Below are 19,492 nucleotides of genomic sequence, written 5' to 3'. Positions count from 1 at the left end.
CCACGTCGGGCTCCCTGCGTGGAGCTTGCTTCTCCCTCTGCCTGTGTCTCTGCCTCTCTCTCTCACTCTGTGTCTCTCATGAATAAATAAATAAAATCTTCAAAAAAAAAACAAAAACAAGTATGGTTGACAAAGGTTGAACAAAGAGGTTGGAAGTATCATAAACTAACATGGAAACAAGGGTAAACTTACAAATGAATCAATCTAAGGGGTGAAGATGATTAGAGTTCTTCACCAGGAGAACTATCCATCTGTGGGGAGCGGGTGTTTCCCCTTGCAGGAGTCTTCACTCCAGGCCCGGCTTCCTTCCCTCCCAGGCTGGTACAAAAAAATCACAGCCAGATTTGCCATCTGGGCCTGAAAGGCCTTTGGCCAAAGCCAAAGACCTTCCCCAAGGAACTCTAAAGCAACTCCTAAAAAGTTAGAAAAACTACCCTCTCTCTACCCTCCTACAGCATGCCCATCTCTGGGACCTGAATCCTGTCATTTATTCTTCCATACACTACCTTATATTATAATACAGCATCTTCACTTTTGAACCAAAGACATAATGGACAATCTACTAGTTGTCGCTGCCCCCCGCCCTCTATTCTGTGTGTGTTAACACAGACCTGACCGCACAGGCATTTACTTTGTTATGTGTTCAGTGTTCTTTAAGTATCTACGATTCTCTTTTCTGAAGCATCCATCGTGTTGGCTACTATGAAAAAAGAGACATACAAAATGGTGGTTCTGAACTTCACGGGAGCAGGACAATCCAGATTTCCAAGAGACAGAAGATATTTTAAGATTACTAAAATTTGTGTAAGAAGTCACTGGTTAAGTGGTAATCATTTGGCAATATTTATAAATGTATCAAATCAACACATTGTACACCTTAAACTTACACAATAGGTCATTTATAGTTCAATAAAGATAAAAAAAAAAAAAGAAAAAGTCAGTGGTTTGAGATCCATTTCCTTGCACAGAACCCAAGACAAAAGAAATGGATTTACTTATAAGTCTTGACTTATAAGGTGTTGAGACAGCCAGCTCTATGCAGGACATGGGGTATCAACATCTACATTTTAGTTGCTCTCTTCTGTTTGCAGAGGCAAATTTCATAACCTTCAGTATGGTGTTCCAGAACATTAGCCTACTAAAGCAGGGTTGCAGGACCAGTGGAGGAAGAGAAGGGCCGGGAAAGGAGGAGAGACTCATATCTATGTTGCTTTGCTTTTCTTCAACTTTGATTCCTCCAATCTTCTCATTTGCACAGGGTGGACTGAAAGAATGACTCGCAGCTACCTAGGGCACGGCTTATGGTATTTTTCACACATATTTTTCCATTTAGGCTATCTGAATCCAAATTATAGTCTCCAAATTTCTACTTTCAAATTGTGGTTTCCAATACATTTGCTGTTCATCACTTAGGACTTAACAGACATAAACATTAGTTTTTTTAATAACTAATAGGATTCTGTGATATTAAGGCCATGATTGTAGTTTAGTAAGTAACTGGTTGAGACTATCCTCATCGCTGGTCCCATGCCACCCCATGGATTGGCTAACTGATCTTTGGCCCACAAGCACCCAAGCTCACTTCATTTTCCCCTCAGCTCACTTCATTTTTACCATGGCTCTGTTCTGTTCTATTTGTCGGCAGTCTACAATTGCTCCTCCAGTGGTATCACTGATCTTCACTCTTCCTCTTCAGATCATTTGGTGACATCACTGATCTTTGCTGCCCCCTCATGCAAATCGCACTGCATTTCTCCTTTTCCTTTTGTTGTGCTCATTATGATAAAAGAGAACCTCCCTTTAAGATGGCATGATAGAAATGCATAAAAAATGGATTCAGAGCTAAAACTAAGTAATACTGAGTGGCTTTGGGTAATTTACCAACACATATGCACACTCACACACATCTATTCTCAGAGACCTGGTGCACTTGACCTTGTAACTGAAACTGCCTCTCAGTTTATTTCTTGGGTTTTTAGTTAGTGGCTCTTTGCCAAGCCCAAGCTGCTTTTCCCACCTCTCTAACGTATCATACAACGGGAATTTCAAACAACAAAAAAAATCAAACTAAAAAGCGAATATGTGACTTTGCCTTGTTCCTGGATTTTTAAAGATTTTTGGGACTTTGTCCTCTCAAAATTGAGTTACTTTTGCCCTCTGATATGGTTCAATCTTGTCCTATTGCTGCCAGCCATGGCCTTAGAGGGACCCAACCTTCTCTACTCAGTATCAACCACCTTGGGGGCAATTTTACCTGTGCTTTGAGCCCTTGTCTAGATACTAAGCTTCAGCAGAATTAATGAGTCTCTCTCCATAACTTCCTGTGGAGATGCAACCTTTTGACCTGTTCTCATGGACTACAACCTCTCTCATTAAGTTGTCTTTACAACTGCTCCTTAAGGGAGGTCTGGCATTGCTCTTGCTGCCGGGGCCCCGTTTCCTCTCAACATACATCATACATTCCTTCTTGCTGCTTTCCCCATGAACTTCTAAGCATCAGCTGTTCCTGCTTCTTATGAGGACACCCTGTTATCTCACAGTAGAAATCCCACACAGATGCTTCCTGACCACCTCCTGGTGTCCACCCCAATGCCCCTCAGAGAGCCTGTCTCTGTGGCAAATGTACTGCCTTCCTTGCCCCTCTGCCCAGGGGACCCATCTTCCTTTCCCTACTGGGACCATCCTGTTGAAACAAAGCAGACACAAGTGATCACATTCCAATGCATGACAAAAATCTTTGTTTAAAATCTTAAGGAGAAAAAAAAAAAATTCATGCTTCCCCCCAAGGTTATTCTGAATCACAGAACAGTTGAACTTTTGAAGCTGAAAGGGACCTTAAAGATCATGTGACACAATGGTCACTGGGTTTTAGGTTCCCCAAACGAGTAAAATCCCCAAGAAAGTGGACTTGGGTGGGGGAAGAGGGATGTTATCATCTTGTCAAAGGAGGAAGGATATTTTAAGACCAAAAATATAAGAAAGGCATAATTTCATAATTTAAAAATAAATGCATAGATAAAACTTTATGAAAAACTGTCTTTTCTCTCTCTCCTCACCCCCTTAAGTCAGAGAAAACTCTGTCATGGAGATCTAGGCAACACTTGGGAACCACTGAGCAAGGCCAACCAACCTTCTGGTTTTACTAGTAGGAAAATGATTCCCCAAGGCTGCTAGGTAGTAGGGGACAGATGGGGCTGTGCTGATTCCCAGTTCAGTCTTCTTCCTACTGGATTTACTAAAGTAAGCTTGTGTTGATACTGAATGACTGCTCTGATTTTAATATTTGACAAAATTTTGATTTACTCTCAAATAATTATTAGTCTCCTACAGCAAATCTAAAGGAGTCTACACATAGATAGCTCATCAGGAGGGGTTCCCAATATCAGATAATGGAAGCAGTGTAACTTCTGAGGTAGCATTTCTCATTTTGCATTTTGAAAAATAAATACTGCAGTATTGCTTCCATAGCAACCCATGTAAAACTAAAAATTTTATCTCAAATTGATAGGTCTGAGTTGAAGGTATTTCTCAAAATCAAAAATGAATAGAGGTCATCATTTTTCCTTCTCCATGTCTGATGTGTCTGTCTGTAAGTTTTAGGGATAATACAATACAAATAGCATCTTTGTAAGAGTAGTGGAATTTTTTATATTTCTTTCTTCTCTCCATCACATAGTATCTAACTTCTCCTTCTGAGGTCTCAATTATTCTTGATCGATGCTATCCAATATTGTTTCTGCCTTCATTTATTCCTATCCGGCTTCTCTCTCTCTCTCTCCTCATTCATGTTTTCTTAAAGTAGCTTAGGAATTTGCTCTTTGACGCTGAAGTGAATAAATCACCCTTAATTTGGCATGTAAATGGATATCTGATCACATCCTATGACTTCATTTGAGAGCTCTCAACAACTTTTTCTGCTTCATTGATTCAAAGAAATTTTAGTCCTTTGAAGCATTCTAATGTGGTTTTTATAAAATACAAAAAAAAGTAGCCATAAAATTATATGCCTCTCTGGAGATAAGAATAAGAGATCAAAATTTCTGGCAAAAAAAGAAAGAACGAAAGAAAGAAAAAAATGATTTAAGCCCCAAACTCTCCTGCCTGTTCAAAAAGGAAATCCACAAAATAGGCATTTATCACCAGAAGAAAAGATTATTCCAATTTCTTTTGGTGGTGAAACTCTGACCCTAAAGCCATGCAATGATAAATAGATAGCCTATTTCTGTCTCTTTTATCCACAGATTTCAAAGTGCAAGTAAGAGGAAGGTGATATTTTGGGTCTTATCTAAGTTAGGATAGAGGGAGAACAGAAGCCAGGAGATTTGAGTGGCTTGTTCATTGTTAGGCATAAAGGCAGAGATAAAAGAGCACTTGGTCTGACTCATTCCAGGGCTTTTCTTGTAAAATAGCCAAATTAGCCCCTGGGACTGATGGAAGTCACCCAGGCTTCAGTGAGGATAGACATGACTTCTGTGGTGTTCATGGATGGAAATCTAAGGCCAGGATTTGGCTCCATATAACTTGAAACAAACATTTAACGAGTAGAAAGTTCAACTTCCTCAGAAGAATTACCAGTTCAGCTTTCTATTTCATTGTCCTATCACTTGCTAAAGTTTTTGAAACAACACAGAAGTCTGCATAAAGATGATGATGGGTATTATTAAACTTCCACTGAGGACACCAGGTACATTTTGTTTTCCCCAAAGCACCTGGGTCTTAATGCTGTGGAAAATGACTCTTTCTTGTCAAGGTCAAAAACTAAGGAGAGTCATGCAGAGAAGATTCCTGTATATATAACAAGGCTTGGGAAATGTTTTTCACAATTGGCAAAGTCAATGTCGAAGTTTAATAAACGCAAAAGGCAACATTCAGGATTCTCACACTTTCCCAGGGATGCCTACAGCATATGCAAACTTCTCTGTGGTCCCCAGGAAGCTTTCAGCAGCTCTAATGACTTCATTGCAGTTAGTTTATAAATATTGAGAGTTTTATATGAAACTGGGGGACTTTCTCTGGAAAGGATTGTAACCAGCAGTGACCAGCTGCCCCACTTCAGTAGAGAATAGTGTATAGTTGGGCAAAGAGCTGCTGAAACCCTCAGAAAATGAAGAATGAATGTCAACACTGCAATAGACATATGAAAGCATGTGGGGAGAAAAGAAAAAGATAGTCATCTTTTTAATGAAGACCAGCTTTCTGACCCTGATTATGGATAACTCTGTACCAAGTTTGCAAAATATAGCAAAATCTGAGTTGGTTCTAAGAAGCAGGCACTTGCTCTTGGAAATATTGAGGGTTTTTTTCATATTCAGAACTTCATTTTAATCCAAATAAGCTTATTACTAGTGGGGAAAAGGGCAGGGACACTACTTTTTCTATGTTAGAGCAAAGAAATAAAGTCAGAGAAAGGTTGGGACCCTTGGGTGGCTCCACTAGTTGAGCAGCATCTTCATTTTGGCTCAGGTCATGATCCCGGGGCTCTAGATCCAGCCCCATGTCGCACTCCATGCTTGGCACGGAATCTGCTTGGGATTTTCTCTTTCCCCTCATCCCTCCCCTTGCTTGCTCTCGCTCTCTCTCTCTCTCTCAAATAAAATAAATCTTTAAAAAAAAAGTCAGAGGAAGGTCTGTGTAAGGAATGGGAACCCATGGAGAGACAGAGCTGGGATGATTCTGCAGGTTTAGGGGAATACACCTACTTTTGAGAGATGAACCCCTTATTTTAACTAAGATACCCCACATATGGATGATGACAATATTATGGGCTTAATAATGTTTACATAAGAGGCTCTTCCAGGAAAATGACATTTTAACCTCTTGTTTAAAATTCTAGCCCTTGACTTACTCAGAAATTGTTCCCCTGTCTCTGGATTAGAGAAGTTTGCCACACCTGCAATTTGACCCCCAGAATCCTAGCGTCCTGAGAGTTTATATCACAGGATTTAGAAGTACACGTCCTGGTCACCAAATGGAGTTGAATTGAAAGTACAGTACTATGTACTGAATTTCTCTTTCCTTTCACGTACAAAGAATACTGAGATGTTACCAATCAGAGAAGCAATATAGTCTGGAAAGTGAGAAGTCTGTCAGTAGACAAAGATCTGCATTCCAGCTCTGCCCACCTTGGTCAAGTTCATTAAGTTTTTAGCATGCAGGTGTTATATTTTTGTAAAACACGGTAATGGCATCAGCTCCCTAGGGAGCTGACATCAAACAATAACACACATTATTTATTGACCACGTACAATGCAAAAACACTTTCTAAGTTTTTTAAATGAACCTCTCATTTAATGCTCACAATGGGTCATTGAGTTGGGTGCTGTTATCATCATTTTCTATAGACAAGGGAAGTGAAGCTTTGAGGCATCCACTCGTACTTAAGGCAGAATTCAAATACAGGCCCTGACTTCAAGGGGGGAGCTATGAATGACTACATAAACAGAGTGAGTCAGCTGATAAAATAAATATAATATGCTTAGCATGGTGACTGATATATAATCGAGGTTCAACAGAAGTTTTGATGCAATTAACTAATGTTTATCAGCAGTTAAACTCTTTGGGGGCAGACACTGAGATTCACTTATTTTTGTAGCCTCATATTCTAGTACAGCATGCAGTGTGCTCTGTGAATACTTGTTAAGTGAAGAATGAACAGAGTCCACTTGGAATCATCAGCACTACAGAGAAGAGCTGACTGAAGCCACCTGCAGGTGGTCAAAGCAAAAACATATCTAGACCACCCGCTGACATCTCCTTTGCCCTTCATATTCCCTATTATTGGCAAGGCCTCACAAGCCTGTTATTCTATTAACAATACAGAATATAAAGAGTTTGTGTTGTATTTTTGTCCTTAACAAATAGTATTGATCAAGAAATAACCTCCTTCCCAAATGGTGCTGAAGACACATAAAGAAAACTAAGGACTGCCCTCTCTTCTTAACCAACAAGTCAAAACAAGAAGCTGCAAAGCCTTGGAAAAACTGTTAGGTACTTGGTTTGGTGATAAAGGTTATAAAATTAATTTCTAATCATATATATCTTTAAATTTCTAACTCAATGTCTATTAATAAAATGAAAACTTATTGATATTTAAATTAATTTTAAAATAAAATTTAAAGCTAATTAAAATTCCTACCCAAAGGATACAAAAATACAGATTCAAAGGGGCACATGCACCCTGATGTTTACAGCAGTATTATCAACAATAGCCACACTATGGAAGCAGCCCAAATGTCCACTGACTGATGAATGGATAAAGAACATGTGGTATGTGTGTACACATACACACACACACACACACACACACACAATGGAACATTACTCAGCCATCAAAAAGAATGAAAACTTGCCATTTGCAATGACATGTATGGAGCTAGTTTATTATGCTAAGCAAAATAGGTCAGTCAGAGAAAGACAAATACCATATGATTTCACTCTAGGTGAAATTTAGGAAACTAAAGAGATGAACATAGCGAAACGCCAAAAAAGAGAGGGAAGCAAACCATAAGAGACTCTTAAAGACAGAGAACAAACTGAGGGCTGCTGGAGGGGTGGTGGGTGGGGGGATGGGTTAAATGGGTGATGGGCATTAAGGAGGACACTTGTGATGACCACTGGGTGTTATATGTAAGTTATGAATCACTGAATTCTACTTTTGAGGCCAATATTACACTATATGTTAACTAACTAGAATTTAAATAAAAAATTTGAAACAAAAATAAAATAAAATTCAAAAAATAAAATAAAATTCCTAACTCAGGGATCCCTGGATGGCGCAGCGGTTTGGCGCCTGCCTTTGGCCCAGGGCGCGATCCTGGAGACCCGGGATCGAATCCCACATCGGGCTCCCGGTGCATGGAGCCTGCTTCTCCCTCTGCCTGTGTCTCTGCCTCTCTCTCTCTCTCTCTCTGTGACTATCATAAATAAATAAATAAATACCTTAAAAAAAATAAAAAAATAAAAAAAAAATTCCTAACTCAATATCAGTAAATAAAAACAATGATTTCCTTATAATATTTTGGTTTAGGATACTGCCCTTTAGAAAAGTTCATTCTTATACATAGCATTTATGATACTACTTAATTTTAGTAAGTTTACTAAAATCCCTATTTTAAAAATGTGAAAGCTTGAATTCAAAAAAGCTTCATATCTTGCTCAAGGTTACACAATGGATAAATAGCAGAACCACTTAGGGGACATTTCCAGGCTCCTGAAAAATGTGGCCTTGAGACACTGACATCTGAATAAGACAAGAGAAAAGACAAGCTTCAGCACAATTCAAATATTCAGAGATAAGTGGCATTATGTAGTCACGTATGGCTGAATAGCTTTTATAATTTTTAACCATTTTTTTCCTCAAGGACAAATTTTCTTGAGATTGTACCTATTTTTAAATTAAAAGGACAAAGAAAGAGACAGAAAGAAAGAAGAGAGAATTCAATTACAATTGTGGCTACTTAACATAATTAATAATTTTATGCAAATCAAATATTTCTAGAAAACTACTACCATAATGTTTAACAAAACATAGTTATTGGGGTAAGAGATTGGGGTAAAATCTCGAATACATTTAAACCAGTGGAAATGAGCGCGAACACGTGTGAGCTTGAACTCTCCCCAGCTGCTCTGCGGCTGTTGTTAAAGCTAATAAACGCCTGAGCGCCACAAGGGCCTGATTGTGACACACGCAAAGGACCGTCCCTCCGGAGCTATCAATGTTGGTGCGGGAGGGCAGGTCTCGGAAAGAGGAAATCACGAGCAATAATTACCTAGGCATGTAAAGGACTCTCTCGGCCACCACAAAACCCACCCTGAAGAAGAGATTGCTGGCTGGAATGAACGGGAAAACCAGGAACAACAAGCCCACTAACACTTCCTTGTGCTCCAGTCTCTGAAACACACAATAGTGAAGGACAAATTAAGTTTTAAAAAATTTCACTGCAGTCGGCATTTAACCATCTCTTTCATTCTCAAGTTCTCATTGACGGAATGAATAGATCAGACCAACGTAAACCCTTTGCTCAGTGAGCTGAATTCATCAGAGAAAGACCTCAGGCGTGTCCCACGTCTGCCACCCAGAAACCTCTGACAATTGTGCAGGATCAGTGACCATTACTCCTCGTTCTGGGCCGGCCCTACAGCCACCGTTTCTTGGTTCTGGTCCCTTTCAGAATCTCTGTCCCCCCAGGCAACTGGCTTCCAGAGAGCAAAGCAGCTTGATAGGACCAAGCTCACTAAGGCTTCGTGGAACATTATTGTCCTCTCTGAAATAGATGCATTCAAAAGAAAAAAAACAAAAAAACAAGAAAACAAACAACCAAAACCCCACAACCAACCTACACACAAAGCTCACCAGGAGCTTAGCATAAAGCCTGGCATAAAGGAAATTAAATGCAAATGGTAAAATTCAGGGAACCAATGAAAGAGATCATTAAAGCTGAGAAATTTTTAGTGCAAATTAAGCCAGTATTTGTTCCATGAAATTTTTTGGCACCAAAAGTCATTAAAATAATTCATTAAATTGACAAAAACACCTTTCTCTAATATTATATATTTATTGTAGATATTACTTTGTCAAGATTTCTCTGTCACTTCTAATTAACAGAAAAAATATTTATTACTAATTTGTTATAATGGACACTATAAAAACTAGTTTGTGTTTCCATTACTGTCTATATGAACACATCTGAAGACAGGCCTATTTAAAACCTCAACATATGGATGACGTGATTTTTTTCCCTTTAAAAAAATTTAGGAAAATCAAATAGAACTGCATATTACAGTTAAAGATATTTCTCACAAACATTTAAAAGTGTATTACTTTTAATAACTGTAAACAACTAAATAAAAGAGTTTTAAAAATATAAACAAACTTCCTAAAACAAACTACTAATGCTTTAAGTGGACAAAGTAAAAGATTTTTAACATCTTGAGAAATTTGTCACCTGGATTTTATTAAGATCTTTGTTTTGCTGACTATAACATATAGAGTAATAAAATTTCAGAGAGCAATTCCATATGAATAGATGGGATTTGGACAATTTTCCTTAAATAATTAATGGTTCTATAAGTTATGACTTCATTTTTTTCCCAAAAGGAACCATACTCTTTAGAATTAAAAGATGGAAGGAAAAAAAAAGCTTTCATAACAAGCCTTCAACTGAAATGGATGCAATAGGATGATGTTATATTTCTCTGACCCACTAAAATTGAGGGGGGAAAAAAACAGGTGAGAAAAGTAGCAAGTTCATTATATTTAAAAGCTGCAATATAATTTTGAGATTATACTTTGAATTTACAAAGTACATTTCATCTCAAGAACTTAAAGTTTACATAATTAAAAAAAAAATAAACACCTTCATAAGAATCCTGTGAACCAAGAGCAAGGATTCAATGCTAGAATTGAAAATGAATCCCAGAGAATGAGTGTCTTGTCCAGTGTTCCTCATGGACTCTCAGTCTATTACTGGGTATGGGGTTAGTATTCTATTTTTGTAGATGCACTTTTATTTTTTAGCTATAGTTGAATACTTCTTTTAAGCCTATCAAAAGTGAAATGCCTTTTACAAAAGAATTCACATATTATCCCATAGACCTTTCTAAAGGGAATTCAATATGCTCTGTTTATTAATCATATAGAATTAAGAAAAAAAGAGTATAAACAGAATTCCAACCAAGCCTTTATCCATGTCCCTAAATAGTGTTTCATCCAGTGAGCCACCTCTCTGGCCCTCATCAATGTTATGAGAGAATGGTCCCCAGTGGGGATCTGAAGGAGGCATCACTTCCACACCCCCAATCTCACAGTCTTGCCTGAGCAAAGGCTACCTTCCTCACTCTGGTGGGCATATGTTTCTCTCCTTCACTCAGCAGAATCCCCTGGGTTGGGAGGAGGCAGGTGTCAGGGGACCTGCAGACACCCTACTCCATGCCTGCCCCTTCTCCCTCACCCAACCCTGTAGGGGGCAGGACCCCCATGAAGCTCACCACTGCTGGGGACAGGGAGATGAGGGCAGGACTCAAGGAGCCTCATGCCTCCTCCAGAAGACTGACGTGCAAACTGAGAATTCACAACACCATGTCTTTCTTGTTCTTCCACCAGGTTCTTCAGGCTCCAAGAGCATCTTTATCTCCTTCATGGCCATCATCCCACTTGTAATTACACACTTATCTGTGTGTTTATGGTCTTTATAAAATGGCTGTCTTCCCCAGGAGACTATATAAGCCATGAGGGCAGGGAACTGGTTGGCTGGGTTCCCTGGTGCATGATCTGTGCTTAGCTCAGTGCCTGGCACTTAATGGATGCTCAGAAATATTTGTTGAGGGCACCTGGGTGGCTCAGTGGTTGAGCGTCTGCCTTTGGCTCAGGTCATGTTCCTGGGGTCCTGGGATCGAGTCCCACACTGGGTTCCCCACAGGGAACCTAGCCTGCTTCTCCCTCTGCCTATGTCTCTGCCTCTCTCTCTGTGTCTCTCACAAATAAATAAATAAAATCTTAAAAAAAGAGAGAGAGAAATATTTGTTGAATAGGTAAGTGAATAAATGTACCAGGCAAGAGAGAAAACTGGATGCAAGAAGGGGAGAAGTTAAGGAGGACATCCTGGTGGAGGTGATGATTTGAGTCTGAAAAAAATGAATGGATGCTTAGGAGGCAAATTTGGTTGTGGTTGGGATGGGAAGGCAGGTCACCCGCAGAGGGGCGGGTCCTACAATGAGCTTTTCTTCCAATTTAACTGAAGACAGTGGCACAGCACCCAAACTCAATGAAGTTTTATTATTTTATTTTGTCTTGAGAAAAATAATATTCAAGACAAATTCTTTATTCTCCAATTAACTTGATGATCACCCCTTTGCCTTCCCTCCTCCCCATTCAGTCAAGGGAGAGAAAGTATTCAGAAATGTATTTCCTTAAACGTCAAGTCAATCAACAAAGCAGAAAGTTGTAAAGCTAGGGAAAAATGTCATGGACATGGCTAAATTTCCTAGAATGAAAGAGAATGGGAGGAAATCCAGTTTTGCATCTTGTGGGTCACAGACAGAACTGACTAAATACCTTAAAGCTTTTTTCGGCCTAATAGAAACTCAAACAAAATATGAATGAGGGGAAAGAAAAAATTTGTGACACTTTCCAAAGTACACAGAGTGCATTCAATTTCTAGGAATAGAGGCAAATGGAAATTTACTTATTCAAATTACAGTAGGAGGTAAAAAAAAAAACATGAGAATTAAAAGCTAATAATATGGCTATTAATAATATGCATTTTTGTAATATGCTAATACAATAATATGGCTATTAATATGCATTAATAATATGGCTATTAATAATATGCATTTTTTGTCTGATTAACCATACAACTTCAGAGAGATTGATTTTTTTCTTTGCGCTTTAATTTGATGACCAGTCAGACAAAAGAAAGGTATTGATACCTATTATGTCTGTAGGAAAAACGTGTGATAGATTCAGTATGACAGATGTTAGGTTTGATTCTTTTCTGGCTTGGGATGATGTAGAGAAGCATGCCCCTGAGTTGCAAGGAGATGAAGACCTCTTAATACCTTTCTTAGGTGCCGGAGAGTTGTTGGGCCGCTGTCTCCACGTCACATATCTGACCAAGCAGCTAAGGGAAGAGCAGTGATTTTCTCAGGATTATAAGTGACCTCAGAGGGACTGTCATGCCAGAACCCAACTCTAGCCTGGCAGCTTCTGGTTTATTTCTTCTGCTTCTCACTCTCAGTTCACTTTCAAAGCATAGGTCATAGATAAGGGGATAAGGGGACGGACACACACTGTGGCCAGCACAGTGTGGGTGAATGTTAGGGAGAAGAGGACCCCTCCCTGCCCGATTCAAAATAGACAACATCCACTGCTAACTGTTCCCTTCTAGAGAGGCAGAGAAGGCCTCATTATAGTAATTTTTTTAAAGATTTAAAAAAAAATTTTTTTTAAAGATTATTTATTTATTTATTCATAGAGATGCAGAGAAAGAGAGAGAGAGGCAGAGACACAGGCAGAGGGAGGAGCAGGCTCCATGCAGAGAGCCTGACGTGGGACTCGATCCAGGGTCTCCAGATCATGCCCTGGGCTGCAGGCGGCACTAAACCGCTGCACCACCGGGGCTGCCCGATTTTTAAAAATTTTTAAGTTATTTCTATGCCCAACATGGGACTTGAACTTATGACCCTGAGATCAAGACTCACATGCTCTACCAACTGAGCCAGCCAGGTGCCCCCTCATCATAGTAATTATTATCATCATTATTTTTATCATATTTTCTCCCACCTCCATAGTTTTCAGGAAAATGGTACAGTGCATTTAGGGTGCGAGCAGGTTCTCACAGTTCTACGGATAGCACAGTTATATTTCAATCCTAAAGATTTATTTGGCAGCACCATGCTCTCGCTGTCTGCATCTAATTTATCAATCTACAGGGAAGCTGATGACAGTCAAGTTCTCCTCTTCAGCCCCAGGAGTAAGGCATTTGCCAGGCTGACAACTGGCATGGCTGCCAATACTTATTATGCTTTCCTTTTCCTTTCTGTTTATGGATCTACTTCTCCCATTAGACTATGAGTTCCTTGATGGCCAGTCACCATTACATTTAAACTTGTCACCTAGATACCTGGAACACACATAATTGGCATTCAACTAGTATATGCTGCAATAGTAAAGATCAGTGATGAAAGCTCCATAAATATCACTAGGGTTCTCCAGCACACCCATAGCCTTTTTCAGGGACTTCCCATTAAGGAAATCCTTTACTTTGGTAACCTTCTGAAACACAGTATTTGCAACATGAACTTGGGGTGGAAATTCCTCAGTGTTCGAGCATCCAAGAACACCTTATAAGGGGCTGGCACTTCTGACCAACAATACTGAGGTATTTTAATCAAGATATATATGCACACCTCCTGTGCCACACTGATTCCATTCACTGCTGCTTATTACTACTCCGTCTTGCCTGGTCATATATTTGGTTTGATGTCATGAACAGTGATATCTTTCACTTTGTTGACATTCAATTTTAATTTTTAAAATATTACAGTCTAATATTACTATTATTGTCATTTTGAAAATTCTTTTTATTTGGAGACAGGTTATTTAATCAATTGGAATCCCTTGTGAATGAGTAATATACTACCTCATCTCTTGTGAGGGGCTCGTTCTGAATTCCAGTCTCTGAGCTGGGCAGTGAGTTAGGCTCATTCTCTGGCTAAGTGACTCGATCTGCAACCCTGCGGCAGCCAATCAAAATCTGTGCAAGTTTAAATAATGATTTAACCTTACAACACAACTCTTTGGAGATATTACTACCCCTGTTGTAAACTGTTCTATGTCTTAGACCTTTGAGTCCTTCATTAGTAACTATAAACCATAATCAGCACAAATGCCAGGGAGTTATTGTGATATTTCTGTGAGAAGCATTTCTCAAGGTTGCACACAACCTCTGATCTCCTTCCTGCAAAACTGGGGAACCTGGGCTCTCCTTGTGCTGCTTTTATACACCTTAAGAATTCTTTTGTGGCCCAACTCCTGCTGTCCACGGGAAATGCATCAGTGAGTCTCCACTTGAGCATATCAGAGACTTACATTTATTTAAAACATCATGAACTTTCAATCTACAAAAGCCCTTAGATACTATCAAGGATGGTGATAATACAGACTGCATCAAATGAGTGGAGAAATGGCCCCAAAATACTAAGTCAGGAGACATGAAGGATGCTTTCAAGACCAGGATGGGAAGCGCCAAGTGAGGAGGACAGAGAGAACTCGGCTGTCTGGGGCAAGGGGATGCACTGTTTGTTTGAGTCTGCACAACCTCATGCTTCCTCCCCCTGAGCTGCCCCTTGCCTACACGATCTTCACTGTTGTCTGTGTCTGCCTTGGCATTTTACAGCCCCTCCCTTCTCCACCTCTGTCTGGCAGTGGCTCGGTTCGCATATCCGCAGGCATAGCTCCTGTCTGGTGTTCCTGTCCATGGTCACAGCTCTCATCCCTGTGCCCCCCAGTGACAGTCCCATCCTTTACTTTTATGAGCCATCTGCCAGGTGTCACTTTACATGTTGCCGCCATGAACCCTGACCATATCACTGAAAACAGACCCTTCATAAACTCTTCAATCACCCCATTGGAGTCTGTTGTGTGTTTCCTGCCAGACCCTGACTGACAGGTCAGCCCAGAGTGGAAGGGTACAGGGATGGAAATAGAGCTGTGGATGGATGCCAAAGCAGCATCAGAATTCTGGTTTTTGTGAGCTGACAGGAGCCAGCTCCAGCCCACTCTAGTCTCGGTCCCATCCTTACACTGTTATATTTCCATTAGGTTTCAGCCTGTGGCCTTTTTAAGGCCATTGAGGTTATAGAAAATTTTAAGTGTGGTATAAAAACAAACCCCAACCCAAGAAGCTTTTTATCTGGCAAATGAAAATGAGACTCATCTCTCAATAGTTGAAGGGGAAGTTCTGAATTTTTACTGCCAGTGTGGGTATCCAAGAGACCACCTGCTATGCCTCAGACAAGATCTAGAGTCTAATCTCTGTAAGAACAATGAAGGAGGCAAGACAAACCCTGGGCCAGTCCTCAAGGAAGAGAAAAGAAAAACTGAAAGCTGATTCTCAGAGCCTCAGTCACAGTAGCCAAATTTCTTGGTGATTATTCATATTCAACTGGGACCCTGAGCTGGGCCAGATGGCCACAATACTGCACCGCAAGAGGTCTACGGACAGTCCTCCCACAACATGAACACACTTCACATCTCACAAGGAGGCATGGAAAGGTACCACTTGCAGGGTTCTCCTCCCATAGAAATGGATGGGATAAGCTAAGCTGGGTAGGATAGAAAATGGCCTGGGTTCAGGAACTCGACAGCATGGCTGCCAACCCACACTCTCCTTGGCACGACCCATGGGTATCATTTCCTCACTTCCATGTGCTCTAGAATTTACTCATAAATGTACAAGGAAAAAAATTTTTAAAGGGGAAATGAATGAAGAAATTATACCCCCTAAAAAGACAAAAGTAGATTTGTACACTCTGTGTCTTCTCTGAGCCAATTTAAACATGGTTTTCCACCCATGCCAAGCTTTTCTTCACCGAGAAGCACTGCCAGATGCGCTCATGAACAGAGAGCCGAAGGCAGATTAAAATCAGAGCATTCAGAAACTGGCATTTTCCATTTCTGGTCTTTGGTTTGGAACTTCATTTTCTGCCATCATTTTTTGTTTGATTTGTTTTTAATCAACAGACTGAATCTTCTTGCCAACATGAATTCCTGAGATTGAAATTCCTTATCTCACAAGAGCACACAAGTACGTTTCAGAGGTAAATCAGGTGGAAGAGTGAAGCTCTCAGATTACTCTAATTGCGGATAAGCTAATTCATAACATTATTTAGATGTGTATGTTACATTCTGCATACGTGTGTTTTAAATGTTTAAAGAAAAATAAAAGCAAAAACCTTTTAAAAGATTCTGATTGGTAAATATCAGTCTAGTGCAAAAAACACCATTTGCGTAGTAAATCAAGCATTAGTAAGGAGTAAAAGGGAATTAATTGGAAAATTAATTTCCCTGATTAGAATGAAACTACAGGAATTTTTGGAGATAGGGAGAAGTCACAGAAGTGAACTTTCTTCATATCTAACTGTGGTTCTAAACAGAAACAGAAAAGGCTCTAGAAAGCTATGTATTTTTTAAAAAGTGAGGAAGACACGAGAGATGGAAGGTCACATCTGAGAAATTATGGTATGTGTGCTACATACATGAGAGACATGGGGAGGGGCCAATGAAAGCCACCTGGTAAGTTGTAAGTGGCAGAGGATGTAAGGAAAACAAGTATCTCTCAAGCACAAACCATATGTCAAACCTTTGGCTAAATTTTCCCACTGAAACTTCATGATAATATTATAACATAGGTAATTATTTCCAGTTGTACAGATAAGAAAATGAAGTACAAAGGGCTTAACACACAGATCTAAGTTGATACAACTAGTGAGAAAAAAGGGTTTCAAACTGAGGTCTAGTTCACTCCAAAGCCTGTCCTCTTCCAACAGTCCATGTGGCTTTGGAATCCGTGTGTGTGTGTGTGTGTGTGTGTGTGTGCACACATGCGCATGCACACCATACACTGGGGGATTTCAGCCCTTCCCTACCTTCTGATTTTGCAGTAGAAATATACTGAGCGCAGATGAGACCCAGCAATTTGGAGTTGACAAGTAAGGCACTGCTGAGGTAGTCTAGAAAACTGCACCCTGAGGCCTATGACAGAAGGTACCACTGATTCACTTTGCCACATCAATACAGATGCAAGTGTTCTACAGTCTACAGGAATGCAATATGTGGCACAGAATATGTGTTCTTTGTCAAGTTTTCAATTGGAATGGTTTCAGGTGGTCCATCTCTTCATTCTGACAGCCAGCCTCTGGAAGAAAGACATATACTTGCCTACCAGACACAACACAATAAGACATAAAATATTGACTAATCTTAGTTCCTGAATTATATTTGAGAAGTCTCAAGGGGGGAGTAATGATTATTTTTGACATAAGAAATCAAATAATACGATGAAGCTGCCCTTGTTAGTAAGGAAAATAAGAGGACATTCATATTCTAATGACGACAGAAGCACAATGAATAAAATAAGTGAGTAGCTAACTGGGACAAAGGCCTTCTAATTTTTAAATCTACACATGCTCTGTAACTTGTTCTGGCTCTAACCTTCCATTTTTAATATGCAACTGTTTATCTAAGAACTGTTTATGCATAAACCTTGCAGGAGTGGAACAACATGACAACGATTTACTATTTATAACATATCTATTATATATATATGTAATATGTATATCTAATATGTATATATATTAGAACATACCTGTTATTTATATACTGTATCTGAATATATAAAATAATAACAATAAAAAATAGAGTATTCACTCAGGAAGGTGGATTTAGAAAATTAACAGTGGTGTGTGTTTGCAAGTGTTGAGATCAAAGTTCACTGAAGAGGAAGGGGGAGGGGGAGAGGAATCAGGATCCCCGTCAGACACCTCTGGCTTCAGATGATGGGCCCTGTCCAGAGGAGGGTCAATGGTGCCCTAGATAAGATACCTATGAGAAGCAAGGAGAGAAATGTCAACAGGAGCTCAGTCTTGTGTTGGAGCCTGTCCCAACAAAGTGGGGAAGACAGTCTATTGCCTAGAGGCATTGGTCTCACATCATGCCCACCATGTCCAGCTCTCCCTGGCAAAATGGAGAAGACACAGGTAATACCCCAGAATCCTGAATCAAGAACTGTAACTCAATTAGGTGACTCAGTATGCGAGGGAGGCAGGAGCAATTAACCAAGTTTTCCCCTCTGTGAAGATTCAATTAGGGACCAGGATGAATTTAGCCATGGAAGTCAAGTCATGAGGGAATTTAGCTTTGATGAATTCACCTGTTTAAATTTACTTTGATGAATTCATTTGTTTGAGCAAACAGAAACAGAGGATAAATTAGATGCGTTTTCATAAATTGTTTAGTTCCTATGAGAGTATACATGCTGGGCAGAATTAGTTTCTACCTATAGTTATTGTTCAAATGTTTCTGTTAAGGAGAAGTTCCTCTGCCAAAATCTTCTAAAGCAAGATGGCATAGACTTATTTTTTTGTCTGGAAAAAGACAAGGTGCTTTACTTTTTCACATAGTGAGTCATACTCACTAAAAAGTATGATTCATCTACTTGGGATTGTCACAGAGGAGACAGTACCTTCCCTCTGTAATCTAAAATAAATAAGAAGAAACCACAAAAATCCCACACAATTTCACACAATAAAGACCCAAACATTTTAGAGCAGCATTTCTTAAAGAAAATAATTCACCATGCTTTATCAAACAAATCTCAGAGAAATATTTGGCTTACTTCAGGTTTATGAAATATAAAGTAAGAAGAAATTTAGAAAGCTCTCTTAACAGGTAAAAACAACAAAAAAGTGAGATTTACTTGTACAGCTGAGCTCCTAGGGGAACTACTGTTAATAAGTGGATTTGAATCCTGGTATCCATCAATGTACTCCTCCAAAATCAAAATATCTTCTGTAATCAAAAATGCTGCATCTCATTGCATAAGACCCAAATCCTGCTTCTGAAACATTTTGGTGATAAAAGCCAATAGATCATTTTGCTTCATGAGAAGTCACTGAAAAGCTTTTTTCAAATAACCATCATGATTAAAAAATAATGCTCTTCCCTCATCTTTAACTGGGCAAACAACAGCCTGCCTGCCACAGTTTAAAAGGACAAATTTAATAGACTCACAAATGCAACAAAGGACAGAAACAAAGGCTCTGTTTAAAATAGTATTAAATACAGATCGACCCTGACTTAGGATGCTTCCACTTATACTTTTTGACTTCATGATGGTGCGAAAGTGATAGGCATTCAGTAAAAACTGTACTTTGAATTTTGAATCTGGATCTTTTCCTGGGCTAGCAATACATGGTACTGCCCCTCTGTGACACT

The 19,492-nt window shown here is 39.5% G+C and overlaps 1 protein-coding gene across 1 annotated transcript in view; it reads right to left on the bottom strand.

Moving 5' to 3' along the window:
• TMTC1 (transmembrane O-mannosyltransferase targeting cadherins 1) overlaps positions 1–19,492 on the bottom strand; it is a 269,262-nt gene that overhangs the window by 88,329 nt on the left and 161,441 nt on the right. Inside the window, exon 9 of the mRNA XM_077870576.1 lies at positions 8,769–8,890. Within this exon, the coding sequence (XP_077726702.1) occupies positions 8,769–8,890 (122 nt within the window). The remainder of the gene's footprint in view (positions 1–8,768; positions 8,891–19,492) is intronic.

The sequence above is a fragment of the Canis aureus genome, chromosome 25, assembly GCF_053574225.1.
Source record: "Canis aureus isolate CA01 chromosome 25, VMU_Caureus_v.1.0, whole genome shotgun sequence".
NCBI lineage: Eukaryota > Metazoa > Chordata > Mammalia > Carnivora > Canidae > Canis > Canis aureus.
This window is presented reverse-complemented; position numbering and strand designations above follow the sequence as displayed.